The sequence below is a fragment of the Excalfactoria chinensis genome, chromosome 3 (assembly GCF_039878825.1).
Source record: "Excalfactoria chinensis isolate bCotChi1 chromosome 3, bCotChi1.hap2, whole genome shotgun sequence".
NCBI classification, from domain to species: Eukaryota; Metazoa; Chordata; class Aves; order Galliformes; family Phasianidae; genus Excalfactoria; species Excalfactoria chinensis.
The window spans coordinates 71641971-71664497 of record NC_092827.1 but is presented as its reverse complement, the minus strand read 5'-3'; the positions used below and the strand labels follow the sequence as shown (position 1 = coordinate 71664497).

The 22527-nt window shown below is 39.3% G+C and overlaps 1 protein-coding gene across 4 annotated transcripts in view; it reads left to right on the top strand.

Annotated features, from left to right (window-relative positions):
* Nucleotides 1–22527, top strand: part of PLD5 (phospholipase D family member 5) — a 160712-nt gene that overhangs the window by 29429 nt on the left and 108756 nt on the right. Inside the window, exon 1 of one of the 4 annotated variants that reach the window (XM_072333154.1) lies at nucleotides 3571–3888. The exons of 2 other annotated variants lie outside the window; for them this stretch is intronic. In XM_072333154.1, the coding sequence (XP_072189255.1) occupies nucleotides 3886–3888 (3 nt within the window). In that variant the 5' untranslated portion in view covers nucleotides 3571–3885. Of the gene's footprint in view, nucleotides 1–3570; nucleotides 3889–22527 lie in introns of those variants that run through there. One more of the 4 variants, XM_072333155.1, reaches the window with a different exon arrangement.

Sequence of the window (22527 nt, the reverse complement as noted above, 5' to 3'; positions counted from 1 at the left end):
AGACAAACATAACCTAGTTTACTTAGTATGGTAAAGTCAAGTAATAGCTCATACATTTGTCTTAATATTTATTAGAACTATGATTTAATTTTAGCCATTCATAGCAAGATTTCTATAGACCTTTTTATTATTTAATACAATCTATAGGGAGAGATGATGCTATGTAGTGCTGGGGACAGTTTGGTCAGGCTTACAGAGTATGCCAAGAAAACTGTAACTGTGTGTCCTTTTTGGCTTTGCAGCATCTCAAGCAAATCCAAAATGACTCAACAGTTCTGTGTGTAATTTTTTTCTTGGACCTCTCCTTAATTGAAAAATTGAGATACTTCATTTTTCCCAACCTGTCTTAATGCAGCAATCAAATGCCAAAATAAAAGAAATTCCACCAGGGCAGAAACTCTTTGATCAGTTGCTTTGTTTGGTATCTCGTAATTCAGCTGTTCAGTTGTTGCAGATTGAGGGCTCCAGTGTGAAGGTTTAAGTGCTGCAGAGAACGTGAATGCAGAAGTAGATCTGACAACACAAGTTATTTCCATCACACATATCAGATTACTTTTAATCCAAGTCAGTTTCATTCTGAGCTCCTTGATCATTTAGATCATTCAAGGATACCCTTGTGTCATTGACAACATTATTGCTTAAGGATTGCTATGTGTTTTTACTATATGAGCTGCTTGCTGTATTTTTGCAGGTGTTAGAGTGTGATCAGATGCCTCTGAGAGCTTTTTTTCTGACTTTAGAAATACCTTCTAAAGCATGGAGTTCCTGATGATAGCCTGTCAAGCCTGACATATGCCTGTATTTACAGGACAAGGCTGTAGGCATTCCACACAGGGTTAAGGGTTTGAGTTAAGGGCTTTAACCCAAACTTGGGAGGAATATGATTTCTTCTTATAAAGAAGATAAATTGTAGACCTGTCCAGAAAACTTCTGCAAAGAAAATACTTCATCTTTAAGGCTTGTCTAGATGTAAAAGTTGAGGTTCAAGTTAAAACTGTTGCAATTACATCAGTATGTTATGTCTACCATGTGGACTCTCCTTTTTCTCAGTATGTATGTTGGAAGGAGTAAGGAAAAAGGTGATTTACTGAAGCAAGAAGTCAACATGAATATTTGTTTATGCCTCTGTAGTTGTATTGATAATATCTGTTGAGTTTAGGAGATGATATTTGCACTTAAGTTTGTAAGATGTGTATTTTAATTATGAGAATGCAGTGCCAGAATTCACTCTGAAATCTGCTTTATTCAGTTAATGCTTAACTACTTAATAATTCAGTTAAGGCATCCTGGTTACATTGACTGAGAGGCAAACTTGGAAACTGTAAGTTTCACGTAGAGTCATGTCACCCTGCTCCATACAGACTTATTGCAGAAACACACGGAGACAAGTGTTGGATACATATCTTAATATTTGGCATTTGATCCCTATCACAGTAGGGATCTTTTGTTAATGTAAGGGTTTCAGAAATTTCTCAAAAGGATGTTGGGAAACATTTGCACAATGTAGAACCACAGATTCATTTACACTGAAAAAGACTTTCAAGATCATTAAGTCCAACTATCCACCAAACAGTACAAATTGACCAGGAAGTGCCATGTCCATACATCTCTTGTATACATCCAGTGATGGTGAGTCCACTACCTCCCTGGGCAGCACCTTTAATACCTAACCACTCCTTCACCAAGGAAATTCTTCCTGATACCCAATTCCAGCCTCCACTTCTGTAACTTCATTCTGTTGCCTTGCACTCTGTCAAGACTAGGAAGATAACTGAAAATATTCTGGTGAAAAAGTTTTTATTAAAAATCCACTGAACCCTGATTAATTGCAGTTGAACTTTTCACAGAATTGCCTGTTGGGTTTCAGTGTTATTGTAGTGGAGTCCAATTAGCAGTCTGACTAGTGTCTACCTACGAGCCATTTCCTATTGCTGCCTAAGTTCTGGGGTAGCACTGGGTGCTTCCCAGTGCAGCTCCTGCTCTTTCCATGCTGCTGAAGCTCCTCATGGCAAAGTTTCTGTGGACAGCTTCTTGGTCAAATAACACAATGACTGTTGTGATTTCCTTTAGCCTTTCATCTGTCTTAGACTCCATGGTCTGTTTTCTTCCTGAAATCTTCTGTTTCTTAATCATTCTTTCAGTGCTTCTTTCCATTCCATCTTCATGCATTTCAAAGGGGTTGAACTTTATTTATTTGTACCAGATGTTCACATCTGTAAATGCAGATCAAATTAATCTTTATTAAAAATATTTGTAAATATATTTATTTCAGATGTTTCTTCTTCATCTAGAACTTCAGAACTTCTTTCAGGAGAAAGCTGATTCTGGCTGTCAAGCTTAGATATCTAGCTCAGTAGATTTCCATATTGGTGCTTCTTTCTGGAAAACGGCCATGGTGTCCATAACATATGTATCATTTTTTTTACTATGATCTTTACACTTTCTCTGTGTACAAAAAATAGTTTTCAAAGTCGATATCTAAATTTTATTCCTGTATGTAATTTTAAAATAAATTAATTGTTATTTCAACAAACAATTCCAATTCCTGACCTGCTTTCCTTCAGCTTGCCTGCCAATTAGTCAGTCATCCTTTTTCTTGCTTTTTTTGAGGTCAGTCCTGGTCTGTCATAGTTATTGAAGCAGGTACTATGAAAATCATTGTAGTATCCTGTGGTGAAATGAACGGTGTGAACATATTTTCTGACTTTTTCTTCCTTATGCAGGGCATGGTCTTAACTGTTCTGGATCTTTGAGTTCTCATGGCAGAAGCACCAATCCATTCTCTTTCATTCATTCATCTCAGTTTTACACACTGAATGCTTATCTGCTGAGAGCAACACCAAGAGAAATTTCCATAGTCTCTTTCTTTAAAACTTGATTATTATGATGCACAAAAGGCTTAGAAATGATCAGGTTGTTGAGGTATTTTTGTAAGCCCATGTCAAACTAGACATCATTTTATTTGGTTCCACCTCTCTTCCATTTCTTACTCTGTTCTTTGATGCTAATAAACTCTGTGGAATCAGGTCTTTCTTCCCTTTTTTGTGGCACGCCTACCACAGCATCCTTGACAGTTGCTGGGTGCAGTAAGACATTCACATTACAATATGAATTAAGTAATTAATCTTAATCACAGCATTGCAGAGAGATTTTCTGTGGTGTATATTTTTGAGAGAGATGGGGTTGGAAGCTTTAGTAGAAGTTTCAACTGATCATTTCATCTCTTTGGAAGTCATCGTCTTGGCTTTACTAGGAAAAAATGTGTTATAAAAAATCCAACAAATAACAACCACATTGCAGATGATTTTTATCCAAAGGGGCATTTGGCTATCTCACAAAACGCTATGTGCTTTGGCAAAGTTAGGAGCTTTGGCTCAGGGAGATCCATGTTTGGAATAACAGGGTGTGTTGCAAGTCAAGATTCAGGTATCTTGGCAGAGATGTATGCAGAACCTGGCACGAAGCCTGTCTGCACTGTGCCTAGCTGTAGCAAGTGCTAAAGTCCCTTGTGAACAATATATGAATCTCATTTTGAAGGGGAGGGGAGAAAAAAAAAAAAAAAGAGGAGGAGGAGGAAAGAGGGAGCCAGGATTTATTTTAACATTTAGTGGATATAAAAAAAAACAAGTGTCAAGAAGCAAAACATTTTCATGAAGCATTCGCTGTGAAAATCCTGCAACTTCTTATTGCAAACCTCTTTATTGCTTGGATTGGCTGATTTCCAGAGCATCAAGGCTAGGAATTGAGGGACTGAAATATAATCAGTGGTGATACATTTTAACCACATGAAACATTCTCTGCTTCCAAAGCCTCCGGTGTCTCTAGTAAGCAGTGTAACAGCTCCTTGCTGGGGGACTCCAGGGACGTGGAAAATATTGGATCAGAATGGTAAGAAGCGCTTTACTTTTCACCAGCTTTAGTTTATTACTTTGAAAAGAATGCTTGAAAGGTGATTAAATTAGTAGGGAAACAGCTTTTTTAAACCAAAACCAGCGTGTGTAAGCTACAGAGGCATCCTCAGTGTTTTGCTGAAAGAGATCAGCAAAGCAAGTTGGTGACAAATATCTTTGGCACTGAACATATTGTGCAGCTAATATAAAATCTTTTAAAATTGGGATGGACTGCTGACTAGAACTTGATGTAAAATGTGAGCTTGTCTGTCTAATTGTTCCAGTGCAGAAGGACAGCTGCATGGGCTTTTAATATCATCTCACAATAATAAACACAGACAGAGATTGTATACATAAAAATATAAATAAATTGATGCTGATTGCTTATGCAAATTGCATGTTTCTATGTTTTGTCTTAGGTGCTGCTTATTTGGTTTTGTTTTTCAAGGAGCAGAGATACTCATTATGTACCTTTTTACTTTCAGGGTGCTAGGAAGTTTTCATTTTTCCTTGTTTTTAATCTGTGAATTGGTTACATTGCATATGCAAGGGGGAATAATGAAGGGAAACTTTCTGGGGTAGTACTTTTATGCTTTGTAACAATTTGAATATAAAAATAATAAAAATGAACATAAAACGTGTTAATATATAAATCAAATTTACTGTCAGTGCCAATTTTATTAATAGTTAAAGCAATGCCTGGAGATGCAACAAAATACTTTTATTAGCAGGTGTTTTTTAGGTATTAAAGAATCGGTGGGTGTTAATGCAAATCTGGGGAGTGTTTGCTCCCAAGACTCATTGTTAAGACTGAGTATGATGCATATTTCAATTTGCAACAACAACAACACAAAACCAGAAACTCCCCACCAATCTCCTATATGGGAACTCAGCCATTCACTTTAAGTGTATGCTGAAGTCCAGGAATGCATTGATTTTGTAGTTACATTACATCAGGGTGAGAGGAAATCAAATTACTAAAGTCAGAAGAGTAGTGAAATCTGCTTCCTTGACAGCCCAGCTGATGTGTGGAAAATTATTCTCTTTGTGATTCAAATGGGAGAAAATAATTTTAAAACAGCAACCGTGAGAGTTTGAAAAGTGTGCAGCAGATGTGAGAAGGTCTGATTTGGTATTGTTTGTCTGTCCTGTGTGTTTATTGTTGCTCAGCAGTACGAGGACTAGAATTCTGGAAGTAAAACTACCCCCGAATGCTTTCTGATCTTTTCCTATTCTATGTGGTTTCACAGCATAGCAAGAAGTAATACTGAAGTATTATAGCTAGTGAAATGCTCCATGGTCATGACTGTAAACACACAAATATTTTTAAGATTTATGTTGTTCTTCTCAACACACGCTATGAATTAGGAAATCCGTGTTTGAACAGAAACCAGGCTGTAAGCTTCTTGGAAAGATATTAAGTATGAATCTAAGTATTGTTAAATGTTACTATCATTTCCTTGACAATAATGCTCAATGTTGAATAGCTATTAAGTACTGTTAGTAATTAATTGAGGAGACTTTATAATCATGTCTTTTACTCTCAGTTAACAATGTGCTCTTGGTTTATACTGCCTTTAATCTAAATTTTGGTACATGAAAAAATTGGAGATGCAGGGACTGGCTGCTTTTTTATTTTTTCCTATTGTAAACTCAGAACTTGATGAATAATAAAGGAGGTTATGCGTGTTTCCAGGTGCGACTTCTCTTATAGCAAATCAAAGAAAATGCTGTCTTCTAGAGATAAAACCGTTCATATACTGCCACATATTTGCTCTTGATAAAGATTAATCCAAAGTAAACTTGCTTTGTGTTTTGCTTGACATGGATTAGTTGGGCAATGAGTGCAGGCAGTTCACAAGAGATCTTTCTTTTAGTTAAGATTGCATGGGAAAAGATCTTTCATGTTTGCTGTTCCTGGGGCAAGAGGGACTGGGGGGGGGGGGGGGGGAGAGAGCAGATGATTAAAAATAATCACCACTTCCCACTTCCCCCAAGAAGAACCCTCGATAGGAATCTGCTCTATAAGGAATGGCACATGTGGTCTGAATGGCAGTCTCTTATATTTTCAGTGTGACAGGATTTGTTTCAGAGTGTAAATCAGTGGTCCTATGTTAGTATTGCAAACTATGTAATGGAGACCTGGGTTTAATCGCTCAATGTCTTAATTTCTAACAGCAGCAACAATAACAAGTAATGTACAAGCCTTACTTGAAAAATCAGGAGGACATAAACATAACTATTGGAGTAATTTCTAATGAAGTATGATTTAAGAATAGTAGAAGTGATTCTGGGTACAGTAAGGGCTGTTTAAAAACAAAGTAATTCAACAATTGGATACAGTGTTCATCCAAATGAGTTTAGAGTAAAAACTTTTGAATCCCAGTGACTAAGCAGAAGTCCTGCCTGAGAGTATAACCCTGTGTTTTAAGAGCATTACTATAAGCATTTGAACTATGTTTCACATACAGGGGAGTGAGGGAGTATAGTTGCTTTCTATCTCTATGAGCTTGATATCACACTAGGTAATATCCTTAGATTTTCAGTGTTAGATTTTTGCTTTGTTCTCCTTCTACTTTCTTGGCCAAAAACTTTACTTTGGTCATTCAGAAGCAGTCATGCTGACTCTCATAATACCGCTGCTGAATGGATTTAGTCAAAAATCTTAGTACAGTACAGCTTTGGTGAATGACAGATCATGTGTGTGCTTAGTGCCAGCTGATGTGCCTCAATTAACTTTTGGCACAGTTTTATTCAGGTGATGTGCTGTAGCTGTGTAACAGGCTCCCTAACACACCAGCAAGTCTGTGCACCATATGTAGGATGAAGTTCATGCTTTACTCCATAGATACTGCTTGTGTAGAAGAGGAAGAAAAAGACAAGCATGATATTTAATTGAAATGTAATGCTGAAATACGTGCAGGTGTACGTTTGAGTTTATTCATAATGGAAAGAGCATCTGTTTTGAAATTTCAGCATCCATATTTATGGAGTCTGGGTAGATTCAGGGAACAAAATATGACAGCAAACAAGGTTTATGCAAGGTTTTCTAAACTGGAATACTTTCTTGATGATGGTGGATTTTTTTTTAAGCTGTTTTATTTCTATTTCAGTATCAATATACTCTGCAGATCAGGTGTATTAGCTCACTGAAACCTGTGTTTTAAATTGTGCCATTAGAGAGGCAGTGCAACATAAAATGCTTTCAGGAAGTTATAAATTATTTGCTGTGGTTTACATAATGTATTAGCATGTCTGCTGCATCTGTGTTCTAGGCAGGGTTTTATTCCTTCATCTGTGTGATACACAAAGAAACTGTTAGGAAGGGATGCTTTTAGCCTTAGTCCGTTCTGATGGCAAAAGGAAAGGCAGAGGAAAATGAAAGAGGGGGAAATGGTCAGTTTCCACATGAAATAATTAATGGGAGCAGCTTCCCAAGAAATAGAGTTACAGTGAGCTAGATAATATGTATTTTCCTTCACCTGGTGATGCTCATATTAGAGCATTCACACTATTTTGAAGTACCCAGACAAAACTGTTGCCTGTGTATGTTAGGACTGTCATAGCAACATGATGTTTCACTGCATGTAGTTGTTTGTATACGTCGTGATCAGATTGAGAATACTGCAAAAAATTTTGTGTAAATGTTCTACATAAATAAAAAAAAACTGGGAGTAGACAAGTGTTCCAATGGCTCTGTACCAACTGAGAATGTAGAGATGTAAAATAAGTCAATCAGGGAGTTGTGCACTGAAGGGTGTGCTGCTGGTGCCTGTAATAAGGAGTGTGATCTGGTCAGAACTGAGGCTGGTTAGTGTGTGCTGGTGGGAGATGCACTTGCACAGCTTGACTGGATTTCCAGGTTTAGTGATGGGAAGCTTGCTACTTAAGCTCTCCCAGTCTTGTATTTTGTTTTTTGTCTACTGTATATTTCAGCAGTTAAGGACATATTTAAAAAAAATGTTTTCCAATGTAGCTGTGTCACCTGGGGATACAGCTACATAGTCAGCTCTCTTTTATCATTAATAATGAAGTGGAGAACTCTGAGACAAGTGTCATCTCCTCTGAAACTGCGCCTGGAGCTCCACTTCCTCTCTGTTCACCAAGTTACACTCCAGGTATACGTCTAAAGCTTTTGGATCCATGACGACTTTGGAATGATGAAATCTCTGGTGTGGGTATTTATTCAGTTGAAAAGGATTGACAGATAACTGTGAAACCCATAGCTCTTCTATCTCCATTTCTGTAGTAGGATAGCTTTCTTGGTGGAGGCTTAACCTCAGTAGTGCTAACCATTTGGGTAGGCCAGAGATGTTCTCAAACTGTGTGTTTCTTTCTTTCCATTATTCACTGGGATGGGGCATTTTTGTATGACCTTCATATGATTTCCTCTCTGTCACAGGGTAGGAGGGAGTGCGTGTGTTTAAGGCTACCAGACTAGAAGCTGCTGACGTGTTTTTTCATATACATTTGTATGTCCAGTAACAGGGAGAACTCCTCTTTTGGTTCTAGGGTGGGTATTTATTTGACCATGTGATAACAGAAGTTTATTTAGAAAAAATGGCAAGGAGGAAGGTGCTGCAGGACTGCACCTCTCATTTTACTTTATTCCTGTCAATACTTTTGACAGTTTTTGTTCGTTCATGTTCAGAAAGAACAATCTTTGTGGTATCAGATTTTATCAGCATTAGTTCTGGAGAGAAAGTTTTGGAACTGTATACATTTGATTTCAGCCAAACGTGCTGTTTCAGCTACCGAGTCGTGAATAAACAAAGAAATTCTTTGCAGACCTCTGATTCATTTGGGTAAAAATAAATAATATTCAATTGCAAAACCTAAGCTAGAAAAAAGAATTGCTTCCTTTTTTTTTTTTTTTTTTTTTTTTTTTCCCTCTTTCATTGAGGAAATAGAAGGGAGTAATTTTAGAAATACTGAAAATGTGCTATACGATGAAGTCAACTAGCCTTTGTTAGGTTCTTTACTTACTGTACAAAACCTATTGCGTGCACTGCTGAAATTTTCTTACTTTTCTCTTTGTATGATTGTCAAAAGTGATAGATATGTTGAAAAGAAGCCTTTTTCTGTGCTACTGTTCAGTCCACTATTACAGAGGATCCATCACAAAAGCAGCAGTTGCATCTAATAATTCTTCCAATATAGCACATGTGGAAAGAAAGTTGGCTTCTTTATACATGCAGAACATGAGAAAATGAATTCTATGTGACAGATGAATACAACACACTAGGAATACTACAAGCAGAATGTCTTGGAGTCTCTTTTAGATGATTTTGAAAATCCTTGTGCTTAGCTGCTTCCTCTCTTTACTCATTGGCTGCTCATGGACTGCGTTTCCTTTTTCCCTTGCTGTTGATGTGGTCCTGTAACCAAGAAGTGATGGGCGATTCCATCTTCTCCACCTGTGAGAAGAGTATTATTATACCTGAGTGTTTAGGTATTTCACTTTACACAAAGATCCTACAGCCCAGCAGGACATAAGTATAGTTAAGTGCTTGGGAAAAGTTAACAAATCCAAAGCAAATCAGGGTAAATGTGAGTCTTACTGTGTTGTTTTTAGAACCCCCTAAAGTCATGAAAAATGAACGATCTAATTGAAGAAACCATTTATGATGCTGTAAAATAAGGGAGAACATGCAGTTTCTTATCTGTGTTATAGAAGGAAGGTTATTACATGACACTTCAGAAATAATAGGCATGTGATTTGGTTACATAAATATCTGTAGTCCTTTCTTGTTTATGTGTCACAAGTTCCCCAAGTGCAGTACCTCTCTTAAGTTTGCTGAAGTTGCCTTCACAGTTTGAAGTCTCTTCTTAAGAAAGAAAAACGGGGAAATATTTCTAGAAGAATCCTAGGGATGAATAAAGGCTGAAAACAGAACACCCCAAACCCCACAACTGCTAGTGAATGTTTATTTAGAATGACTTTAGTAGTCTTAGGACTTTTAGCAGCTATATTAATTCCCTGGTGCAAAGTAATGGAAGTAATATGTTTGCCATGGATCATTTTAGTGGTCAAAAACAGGGAAATATTTGCTCAGATCTTTGTTGGTTCTTCTGCTGGAGGGGAAGCACTTACATCCTTCCAGTAGATGATGAAGAGAGAGTAGGTGGGTATTTTCAGGAACAGCATAATTAAATGCACATATGTAAAAGATACCTGCAAGATGTTGCCTGAGACCGTATTTAATAGAAATGGATAATTATAGGGTGAAAAACTGCTTCTCTGGAGTGATAGCATATGTTATTAATTTACCAGTAGTGTAAAGGTTTTTTGAATAGCTTCCTAATTGTAATGTACTCTTTTTTTCTAATAATCTGTCTCTTCAGAAAGTAATTTTAGATCAAAATGTGTTAGTGACTTGTTATATGGCAATTTTAATAGAGAGCTAATATAGGCCATTCTTGTCACTGTTTGTTTCATTGAACAGAAATGTTTTGCTGTTGCTCCAGTTTAGTTGTTGTTCTTTTTCCCCTCTCTTTACTGCACTTTAAATTGTTTATGTGGTTGCTGCTGCTGTGAGATCACGCCCATGCTTTAAAATCAAAAAAGCACATAACCTCTGGAAAAGATCACAATAATAACTCACCTGCTGTGAAATACTGTGTTACTTAGAAAGTAATTCAAAGGTGACTCAGACATTGGATATGAAAACAAAGTCAATTCCTTGGGGCTTAATCTTGCTAATGCTTGCTACCACATGTAGCGTGTTATGACTTCCTTGGAATTAACCATGTCCTAAACACAAAAAATATTCCAGTTCCCACTATTCCTCCATTTTCTGTGGGAAAAGAAACAGCTTTAGTGGATCTTGTTTGTTTAAGCTTTCTTCAAATAAAGCTGTAGGCACAGGGTGTGATGACATTTGTCTCTTAGACCAGACAGCTTAACCACCCTTGGAAACTCTTTGGCAGAACCACAGGTGCTCTCAGTGTTGCTCAAAGAAACCTTCAGCACAAAGTGGCCTTCTCTCTCCTGAGAATGCTTTGAGAATATATGGTGAATAGAAAATGATGCAGCCATTATTTCTGGGAAGGTTTCATTGGTGCTATCAAATGGCTTTCCTCAGCTGCTATTAAAAACACAAAAAAACAGTGCAACCCATACCATTGCATCTAAAAAATAAGAGCTGACCCATTGTTCTCAGTTTTAAAAGACAGGCTCTTTTTGGCTTGCTTTACTGTAAACTTTGCTACTGAGTAAGAGCTACCTTAGGATATTCCACCTGCCTTCATGCTCCACTAAGTCAATGTATTACTGTAGTTGGATGTGCAGCTGAGTGTTCTTGCCAGTTTAGTTTTGATTTGCTATCAAGTGTTGCACAGAAAACATAATTTTGACCTAGATAACGTCTTGGCAACTGGGAAAAAGTATGTGGATTCAGTATGCGTTTATTGCAGAGAAATCCCAGCCACAACCATGAAACCATATTTCTGTCAGGTTTAAGAGCATTCATAATGTAATCCTGTACAACTTCTTTATAAAGTAGGTGCTGTTGGTTTTAATGGTTGAAATGAAATTTATATCTGAATGTGGAAAATTTGCTGCATCTATACATTGGGATCCTAACCTGAACCCATATAGGCCTCCTGTATTTTCAGTAGAACCATAGAATTGAGTTAGAAGGGATCTTAAAGATCATCCAGTTCCAGTGCCCGTGCCATGGGCTGGGTTGTCACCCACGAGATCAGTAGGGGCATTTATTTTTTCAGCTGTGCAAATGTGTTTATATCTTTTAAACCAAAACTCTTACTTTTGAACGGACAGTGTTCTCCAGGGAAACGGATGCAAGATGTGGAATACCATACTTCAGGTTTTTACTACCTTTAAGCCTGACACTGTGCTGCACTGAGCTGCAGCATCTTATTATTGTGGTATAAACACTCTTCTGTCTTAAATTCTAAAATAGTTGTTTCCTGGAGGAGGTTTGGAGTATACACTGATGTACCTGACAGTTAATTAAAATTCAGCGTTGTTTGTTCTTGCTTAAATTAGTGAAGAAAAGCTTCTAGGAAACACCACAGAGAATAGAGTTCTGAAGATTTCAAATTATTTTGAAAGATGAAAATTCCCACGTCTCCGTTCTTTAAAGAGTTGAAAAACAATTCAGACACAGCCTGCCATTCTTTTTCTGTGTGTACACATATTTAGAGTGAGTATTCTCTCCCTCTCTCTCTCACCCATAGATAAAGGAGTGAATTGCAGAGAATACTTCTTATTTTCTTATTTTTCCAGCAGATTATTTTCTGAATCCTAATTGGTGAATTACACACACATGTAACTTCTTCTACACCTGGACAAAATCCTTGTGGGAATTCAGTCATTTCATTGAGCTGCTCCAGGAATTGGCTGATATTTCATACAAACCAGGAAAAAAAAGCGTGCATTATAGATTTTGTTTGTAAGCAGTATGTAACAGCTGATTAGCTAATTAATGCTATTTTCCTTCACATGCATACAGTGTCCTACATCCAAAAATTAAAATAAAAATACATTAAAATAAGTTTTAAGCTACAATTAGGTCTCCAGATGTCTGATTCCTTGGTTTAGAAAGCTGCACTAGAGCTTATCTATTCCTGAAATAAAAATGATTTATAGTCCAAAACCTCTTTCATGCTTGCCCATCTGCCATGGTGCTCATTTCATTCTTTATGCGGTAAATAAAATTTCAGAGTAATTCTTTAAATCATTGCTGAACAGCTCATTACAGAGTTCTCATGCTTGCCAATGCTGACAAACAGAAGGCAAAAAAGACTGACACTGTATGTGGAGCACCCATACTAGGCTTGTAAGGCAGGAAGTCCATCAGGATGAGGACTTAGGCATAGTTATAGGACATATATAGGATATAGGACGTATGCAGGATAACAAATAATCACTTGACCTGTGTCATTTCCCTCTTGTTCCTTTCAAGAAGTGTGGATGCATACTGAGGGGACTGAGAGAGGGAATTTTCCAAGATTTCTTTTTGAGTTTGTGCCATTAATTGTCACTTCTAAGTTAGACACTAGGAATTTAATGTCTTTCATGTTACACGCTCTAATGCTGCAGGCTACATTTGCACCTGCGTTTGTTTGGGTTGGCAGACATAGTTAGTCTCAGTGTCTCAATGTAGTCTTACCTTTTTTGTATTTTTTGAAAGGTCGTTTCTGCTTACAGATTGTGGGTGCTGAAGCATTGGCACGTTGGGCCCTTTCAATACTACATACTGAACTGGCAGTTGTGAAAGAGAAATCTTACTGCCTTCAGCTTCCCAAAACTATAGACTAATGCTCCTGTACCTCAGGAGATACGCTGTTAATCAAAACAACTGCAGTTTAAAAAACCTCGAAGTTGGGCAACTTTTAAGTGACTAAATGTAAGAATTTAAAGTTACACAGGTAGATTTGATCATTTTGCCCTTGGTTGCCAAGGAAACCGGTTAATTACTATGCATTTCCTCCAGCACTCTGCATGCAGCTTTTAAAATATTTTATTGTAATTTTTCTTTTATTTTGTCTTAAGCTCGTGTTTGTAGAAAGAGGTGGCTTGACAGCTCTGGCAAATGAAATAGTCTGCCTGCCCACGGAATATGTGCTCCCTAGACAGTGGCAGTCCAAACTTCCTCATGCTGTTTTGTCAGTGTGCCACAACTTTTTATGAAGAGGAAGGAAGTACTTGGAGGTGGAGGCAGAGTCCCGAAGCCATCAAATCTTTGCCCTCAAAATGTGTGTTATCAGAAAATGGCCCGTGTCTGTCTTGCATTCCATAAAGTGGAGAGCTAAAAATTGGATCAATTCAAACTCTAGAAAACTCTCTCCAATCTTCAAATAATTGTCCAGCTCACAACCATTATTCTAATGCTTTATTGCAGTTCACACTGACAACAGATGATCTGATAAACTAAGCAGATTTTTCCTTGCTCAATACTGAGAGAAAAGGACTTCCAGGAAGTTCTGTGCTGAAGACTTCAGCAAAAACATCCTGGGATGATATTTGCAATTTAGAAGTGGAAATGGGAAATCTGGGGAGTTAGCCTAAAATGTTAAAATTGCTGCCTTCAGTTTTCTTTGGTGATGACTTTTGTTGAGATAGGTGTGTAGTATGAATTTTGAGAGCTACAAATCACCTGGCACTACTAGAAAATTATCTAGCAAGCTTTGTTTTCAACAAAGAATTGTGCATTTGCTTCTCCAGTTGTATAAAGATCTTCTGCTTTAGTTAGTTAGTAGCCTGAAAATAATGGAAGAGCCCCGACAGGATCAGTCTGCTTGTCTCTAGTGATTGCTGTGAATTTGCAAGTGTTCAAAGAAACATTGCAAGCCAGTAAGAATGGAGTACATCCATAATATCTTCTAATTTCATAAATCTGTGTTCCAGCATGGCTGAAAATTAAAATATAGAATGAACATTCAAATCTTCCAGCTCCAAGCATCTGACTTTAATAGCTACAATGGTTCATAATCACTTTTGTTCAGTGCAACTTCTGTAATTAGGGAAGAGGTTTTCCAGGAAGCTGTCAAGGCCATCTCTATTCAAGCTATGCTTCCAAGGCAGCTTAAATGACCTAGTTCAGGCTGCATATTGCCTCTGTCTCTGAAGCCTCATCCCTTTCTTCTAGCCAGTCACTTGTAATGAATCAGATTAGGAATCTGTTTTCTTAAAAATTAACCAGAAGTTTTTAACTTTATGGAGTGGAAGATGTTGTCTTCTGCATGGTAGTTTTACATGCTTTGATTTGGAGACCAATCTTTGATTTTTTTTTTATTATTTTTTTTAATGGCAAGAGTATTGAAAGCATAAAAGAAAATGCAATATATTAAGAAAGGAGAACACTGGAAGTTATTCTCTGGTTACTAAAGTCATTTGGATCTCTAGTTCTCTGAATGTTGTTTTGAATTACTGAATCATCTCTCATTGTTTTTTTTTTTGTGTTGTTTTTTTTTTTTAGATCTGATTATAGTTCCAAGTTCATTGCTTAAGTTCAGACTAAAAGCAATAAATTCTATTGTTTTTCCTCCTTTAGACTGTATAATACAAAGATGCATATGTTATTGATGCTCTGAATTTATGAACCGTTTTCAGCCTTTCAATTCAAGATTCATTGCTGCTTTTAGCGTTACTCTAAGAAATTCATAATGCATTAATGTAACTCTAATTGAGCTATCAGTATTGGTCTTGTACATGTTACATCTTTAGATGAAGAGAAGCAGGAAGAGTACATAGGACAAAATGGCAAATGTTTCATTCATCTTCTGAATTGGAATATATTCCTCCTACCTGAAGAATCAATATTATAGAGGACAAGGAGTGCTGGAATTTGCTTTATTCATGTATATTAGGGCTTCTTAAGTTTTAGAAACCAGTAATCCAGTAAAAAATTCCATGATGGATTTGCATTTTTAGGTGTAAGGAATGTGAGTCTGTTGCAGAGATGTTAGAATGCATTTATAAATTAGGAGTGAGATCCTGCTCTGTAAGATTAAGAAACTTTCCATTTTTTTATAATCCTAGTTGACTTTGCTTTACTGGTATGATCTGACTTTGTTTTTTGTTTGTTTGTCTGAATCTATATTTTGCTTTCTATTTTAATAACTCTAGTTCTTACACAACTAGTTTGTGGTCCTTGGGTCTTGGCCCTTTAAACTCTGATTTAATCACAGAATTATTGTAGACTCCGTATTTTTGCTGCTAGGTGGTTTGCCTACTGCAAATACTCCTCAAGCCTGAACAGAACAGAAAGAAACTTTTTTATAGGGTATGAGAGAGCTATTAAGTTAAGGAAGAGGAATAACTCTGTTGAGACTGGTCAAAGATATATCCAATATGTCTCTTTTGTGTTGGCCATATGAGATGCATTTTGCCTGGGTCATTTGGCCGTGATGTGATGATGGTGGTTATCTTCTCTGTGTGGTTTATTAGTTGTTAATTCTGTTTAAGAGAAATTGCCATCAGTTATGGCCTTGTCAAGCTTCCAGTGGGACTAGCAGAAAATTTTTCATTCATTGTAATGATAAGTAAAACAGCAACTTTCATGCCAGTTGTTCCATTAAATTCAGTGAATCCTCCTTCATTCACTGACGTTAAGTGTACAATGCCCTTGTTTCCTGAGAGTCATGCCAGATCTTTGGTAATTACAGCAACTCAGAGAGCTTGAAACCTATCCTTCTTACTTATTTTTCAGTTGTGTTGACTATCTCTAACTATAATCACAGTCTATTCAAAACAGTACAAAACAACTTGATAAGGTGCCTGTTAAAGTGGAGATAATTCTGAGGACTAGACTTCTCAGGTGATTGTGAGGTGCTGCCAGAATAAATTTATCCTCCATTATGATTTGTGGAAGAGCAGCAGGCTATCTATATAGCAAAAATACAGAGTACTTCTGTGCAGTCACTGCAGTCATTAAGATTCATTTGTATTGCTGCTTGCATTTGTATGAAATATATAGTTATGAAATCACACAAATCAATATATATAAGGTATATAAGGACTGATCTTAAGTTAGACAGACATTACTTAATATTCCCAATTATTAAAATAAAATGCAAATAGATGAACAAAATGCTGTCTTCATGAATCTAGTGTTTTCTGGAAGCTGTGGCTTGGTACAGAACATATTTTAGTATTTAGGACCATGCAGCTCCAAAGCCTTGTACAATAACACAAAAAATGTATGTCTCTGGGCTAAAACCAATTCACGACTATCTGTGTTTAAATTGATAGAATTACTATTTTTTGATAGAGTGAATCAGATAATGTTACATCCCTTTAAACACTGCTCCTGGTAGCTATATTTTTCTTCTTCTTTTTGTGCCACTGGAGCCAGTTCTCTAAATTCACGTAGAAGATCTTTATATGTAGCTGTCACTGCTTGTTGTTATTGGTGTCATTAATTTTAAGAAATCAATTAATAATGCCTACTGTCATCAATCCAGGTACCGATGTCCTTACATTTTTAAAGTTTTCTATAAAGGAGTGTCTTATTCACAGAATCACAGAATTATAGGGGTTGGAAGGGACCTCTAGAGATCATCGAGTCCAACCCCCCTGCCAAAGCAGGCTCCCTACACCACGTCGCACAGGTAGGCGTCCAGGCGAGTCTTGAATATCTCCAGAGAAGGAGACTCCACCACCTCCCTGGGCAGCCTGTTCCAGTGCTCCGTCACCCTCACCGTAAAGAAGTTCTTGCGCACATTCGTGCGGAACTTCCTATGCTGGAGTTTCAGCCCATTGCCCCTAGTCCTGTCCCCACGCACTACTGAAAAGAGACCAGCCTCGCCACTATAGCTCCCACACCTCAGGTATTTATAAACCTGGATCAAGTCCCCTCTCAGCCTTCTTTTCTCAAGGCTAAACAGACCCAGTTCCCTAAGTCTCTCCTCGTAGGGGAGATGGTCCAGGCCCTTCACCATCTTTGTGGCCCTCCGCTGGACTCTTTCCAAGAGATCCCTGTCTTTTTTGTACTGGGGAGCCCAGAACTGGACACAGTATTCCAGATGAGGCCTCACCAGGGCAGAGTAGAGGGGGAGGATCACAGCCCTTGACCTGCTGGCTACGCTCTTTTTAATGCACCCCAGAATGCCATTGGCCTTTTTGGCTACAAGGGCACACTGCTGGCTCATGGCCAACCTGTCGTCCACCAGGACGCCCAGGTCCCTCTCAGCAGAGCTCCTCTCCAGCAGGTCTTCCCCCAACCTGTACTGGTGTATGCAATTATTTCTACCGAGATGCAAGACTCTACACTTGCTTATGTTAAACCTCATCCGGTTTCTTACTGCCCAGCTCTCCAGTCTGTCCAGGTCTCTCTGAATGGCTGCACAGCCTTCAGGCGTGTCAGCCAATCCTCCCAGCTTCGTGTCATCAGCAAACTTGCTGAGGGTGGCCACTATCCCCTCATCAAGGTCGTTGATGAAGATGTTGAACAAGACTGGACCCAGCACAGACCCCTGGGGGACACCACTAGTCACAGGCCTCCAGCCAGACACCGCACCGCCAATGACAACCCTCTGCACTCTGCCAGTCAGCCAATTCTCGATCCACTTCACCGTCCACTCATCTATCCCATACTTCCTCAGCTTTGTTATAAGGATGTCATGGGGGACCGTATCAAAAGCCTTACTGAAATCAAGGTAGACTACATCTACCGCTCTCCCCCCGTCCACCCAGCTAGTGACATCTTCATAAAAGGCCACCAGGTTGGTCGAGCACGACCTCCCCTTGGTGAACCCATGCTGAGTACTCCTGATAACCTCCTTTTCTCCCAGTTGTCTGGAGATGGCATCCAGCACAAGCTGTTCCATCACCTTCCCTGGGACAGAGGTGAGGCTGACTGGCCTATAATTACCCGGGTCATCCTTCTTGCCCTTTTTGAAGACTGGGGTGACATTGGCCATCCTCCAGTCTTCAGGCACCTCCCCAGTTCTCCAAGACCTTTGAAAAATTACAGAGAGCGGCTTAGCAATAACCTCCGCCAGCTCTCTCAGCACCCGCGGGTGCACCCCATCAGGTCCCATGGATTTATGGACATTAATGTTTCCTAAGCACTCACGGACCACCTCTTCCCTGACTAAAGGGAAATCTCCCATTCCCCAGATTCTCTCATCAACCACCGGGGACTGGGATTCCTGGGGGAGAGCCCTTTCACTAAAGACAGAGGCAAAGAAGGCGTTCAGTATTTCCGCCTTCTCAGCATCCCCCGTTACCAGAACACCCCCCTCACTTAGTATGGGGCCCACATTCTCCCTAGCCTTCCTTTTGCTGTTAATGTACTTAAAAAACCCTTTTTTATTATCCTTTATCTCCTTAGCTAGATTCAGCTCCAGGTGGGCTTTAGCCTTCCTGGTCGCATCTCGGCAGTCCCTGACTACATTCTTATATTGTTCCCAAGTGGCCAGACCCTTTTTCCACATATCGTGTACTTTCTTCTTTCTGCGGAGCTTGCACATGAGTTCCTTACTCATCCACGCAGGTCTCCTGGCACCTTTTCCTGACTTCTTAGTTACAGGGACGCACCGATCCTGAACCTGGAAGAGGAGCCGTTTGAATGCTAGCCAGCTCTCACAGGCCCCCTTGCCTTCTAGCACCCTGGCCCACGGGATGGCCCCAAGTAAGTCCCGGAGGAGATCAAAGTTGGCTCTCCTGAAGTCCAGGGTAGCAATCCTACTTTTTGTTTTGCTTCCTCCGCTCAGGATCTCGAACTCCACCATCTCATGGTCGCTACAACCCAAGTTACCCCCGACTTTTACTTCCTTAACGAGTCCTTCCTTGTTGGTGAGAATAAGGTCCAGCAGCACCCCGCCCCGCGTCGGTACCTCGACCATCTGCATTAGAAAGTTATCTTCAATACACTGCAAGAATTGTCTGGACCGCGCATGCTTGGCCATATTGGTCGTCCAGCAAATATCTGGATAATTGAAATCCCCCAAAAGTACCAACGCCCGGGAGCGTGATGCTACTTCCAGTTGGCTACGGAAGGCCTCATCAACCTCCTCTTCCTGATCAGGAGGCCTGTAGTACACACCCACTACAGTGTCCCCCTTACCAGCCTGGCCCTTGATTCTCACCCACAAGCTCTCGACTGCTACATCACTCTCCCCCAGGTGGAGTTCAATACATTCTAGCTGCTCTCTCACATAAAGAGCAACTCCACCACCCCGCCTTGCTAGCCGATCTTTCCTAAAAAGGACATAGCCCTCCATGACAACATTCCAGTCATGCGAGCTGTCCCACCACGTCTCTGTGATCGCAATGAGATCATAGCCATGCGATTGCACACAAAACTCCAATTCTTCCTGTTTATTCCCCATGCTTCGCGCATTAGTATACAGGCACTTGAGAGAAGGAGCATCTCCCCACCTCTCTCCATGCCTTTGAACCCCTTTGTCAGCACCCAACACGCTCTGCTTTAAGCCTTGAACTGCCGCCTCAGACCCAGCGGCCCTCATTTTGTCCCCTTCCCCCTTCGTACCTAGTTTAAACACCTGTCAATTAGTCCTGACAGTTCCTCGGCTAGAAATTATTCTTCCTTCTCTTCCTATCCAGTGGATAAAATTAACTTAACTGTCCACAGGTTGATTTTTATTCTTATTTTTCACAAGTAATACATTTCCTTTGCAATGGTGACTAAATAAAGCTGGCAGGTTAATGTCAATTGTCACTCCACACTGATATGCAAGAAAGAAACCTTGTAAAAGTCCTTCAAAATAGATACTTCAGTGAAAGGCTCCAGGATAAGCTGAGAGTTCAGGCTTAAAAAGCCTAAGTTGTTACTTGTACGGAGTGTACATGTGATATCTGAAATTGGGAAATTCAAGGTTGTTCAGATAGAAGTGCATTTTACTGTGATTTACAAGCATTTAAACAGCATGACTTTGCTGATGCTTTTAAGTCATATAGATACAAAATCTGTTTGTATGGTCACGCTTTACTATGCATGTAAACTGTACTAATGTTTTATCTGTAACCGAAGTGAAAACTCAGAGTTCTTAAGCAGGTGCAGCTGAGAGCTCTGTCTCTTGTGGCAGCCCATGCAATACAGTAACCTCCTTCAATTCACAAGGTGCACCCCTAAGAGTTGTGATCAGTTAGGCGATCCTTTGGTGCAAATTTTGAGGCATTAGCAACAGCAATAAAATTAGTTTCCTCTTCCTTTTCCAGGACTGTATATGCTTCTCCATGTAAGGTGTAGACTGCTTTATTTCTGTGCGTGCCATTGGTCAATGTGCCAGGGTGGAGTAGTGACTTCCTGAGGTGGCTGTCTGGGACCTGGCAGCCACAAAATCCAACCATACCCTCAAGTGTACCAGGCCCAGCACTGTGAGTGAGACAAGGGAAGGGACTGTCCCTCACTGTTCTGTGCTGTGCAGCCTCACCCCAAGTTCTGAGTGCATTTTTGAGTGCCAAGATGCAAGGAGATCAAACTATGAGAGAGCATCCAAAGGAGGACTACAAAGATGGTGAAGGGTCTGTAGGGCAAGACATACAAAGAGTGGCTGAGGCCCTTTGATTTATTCAGCCCAGTGCAGGGGAGCTGAAGAGAGGCCCCATAGTGACCTACAGCTCCTCATGGGGAGCAGAGGGGTAGCTCTCTACTAACAGTGACAGGGCCCAAGGGAATGGCGTGGAGCTGTGTCAGGGGAGGAGCAGGGATTGAGAAAGGATTCTTTACCAGAGTGTGGTCAGTGGCACTGGATGCTCAGTGCAGTGGTCATGGTCCCAAGCCACTAGAGTTCATGGAGTGGTCAGTGCGCTCAGATGGTGTTTGCATGTTGGGTGGTCCTGTGGGAACAAGGTTGGTTGATCCTTGTAGGTCCATTCCAACTCAGGATATTCTACGACAATATTGGTTGCACTCCTTATCTTTTTCCATATCTCTTCCTATTGCTCTGTGGTTTTTGAGATTAGTTGATCAGAACTGCATGTGGCTTTAAGGTTGTGGGCATGTTGAGAATTTATTCATTAATGTAAGGACTTTGTTTTGATGTTTTGTTTCTTTTCCTGTAATTCAGCTGACCTCTGACTTCTGGACTCTTAGTTAATATTTCCCATAAAACTACTTAGTATAACTGTAATCTTGCTTATAGATTGTGCTGCTCAGACTAAATCTGGTTTTGAGGCAAATAAAGTTGGAAGAATCATGTGTACTTTAGTGTGCTATGTTGTATGTAGCTACATTATTTTTGCTACTGTGCAGTCACTCCATATAAGGAGATCCTTCTGCCATTTCTTGCCTTTGGTTGCCTTCCTTACTAATGTGAGATTAACACTGTATCATCATCTGTCTGCCTACTGGAAAGGAAATTGTAATTTAGCAAAAAAATTGAACAAAGAAAGCAGTAATTTATGTTTATTCAAAAAACACTTGTTAATTTTGGAGGTGGAAGTCTTATAATAGCTTTTCTTTATAAGACTCTACAGTAATTTACTGGTGTGATTTTATGAATAATTTCTGTGGAGCCTGAGGGGTTTGTTATTTAAGACGAGGGAGATACTGAGATTGGTTTTAGCCAAGTAGCACTTTAAAATAAGTTGAACAGTGTTTCTCTTGGTTCCCAATCTTCAGAACTGTCTAAATTAAGATAAATCTAAATCCCAGTTCATTTTTTTGGGACTGAGATTGAAGCCCAGCCTCTGAAGTAGTTTGAGGGAGGATGCTGAAGTGAAAGAGGGAATTCCTCCATACTCCTGGAATTTAAGGTCTCCGTGCTATCTATGTATACCTGCAATGTATTTATAATCTAAATGTATCTAAAGTATTAACTATTAACTAATAGAATTCAAACAAGATTAGTGGTTTTAGAAGATTCTTACAGCAGGGGTTGAAGTCAGTGTAGTATTCAAACAGGATAAAAAAGCTCTTTCTTACTTTGTAAATAATGCTGTAGAAAACGTGCTTCAGGTAGCCTAAATAAGGGAGGTCTTTGTGGCAGTCAATATGTAGTGTTCTAATACTTGACTGGCATTTTGGATTGAAGTGCCACACTTTGTTAGCTTTTTATAAGGTATCCTGGGTGGACTAAGCTATAATAAGAGCAGTAATAAGCTATTTGCTATGGCTGCAGGGTGGGGCAAACAAATAATTGAGTTTTGGAATACATAATAGAAATGAAGACTATCTAAAATGGTAGATGGATATTGCTG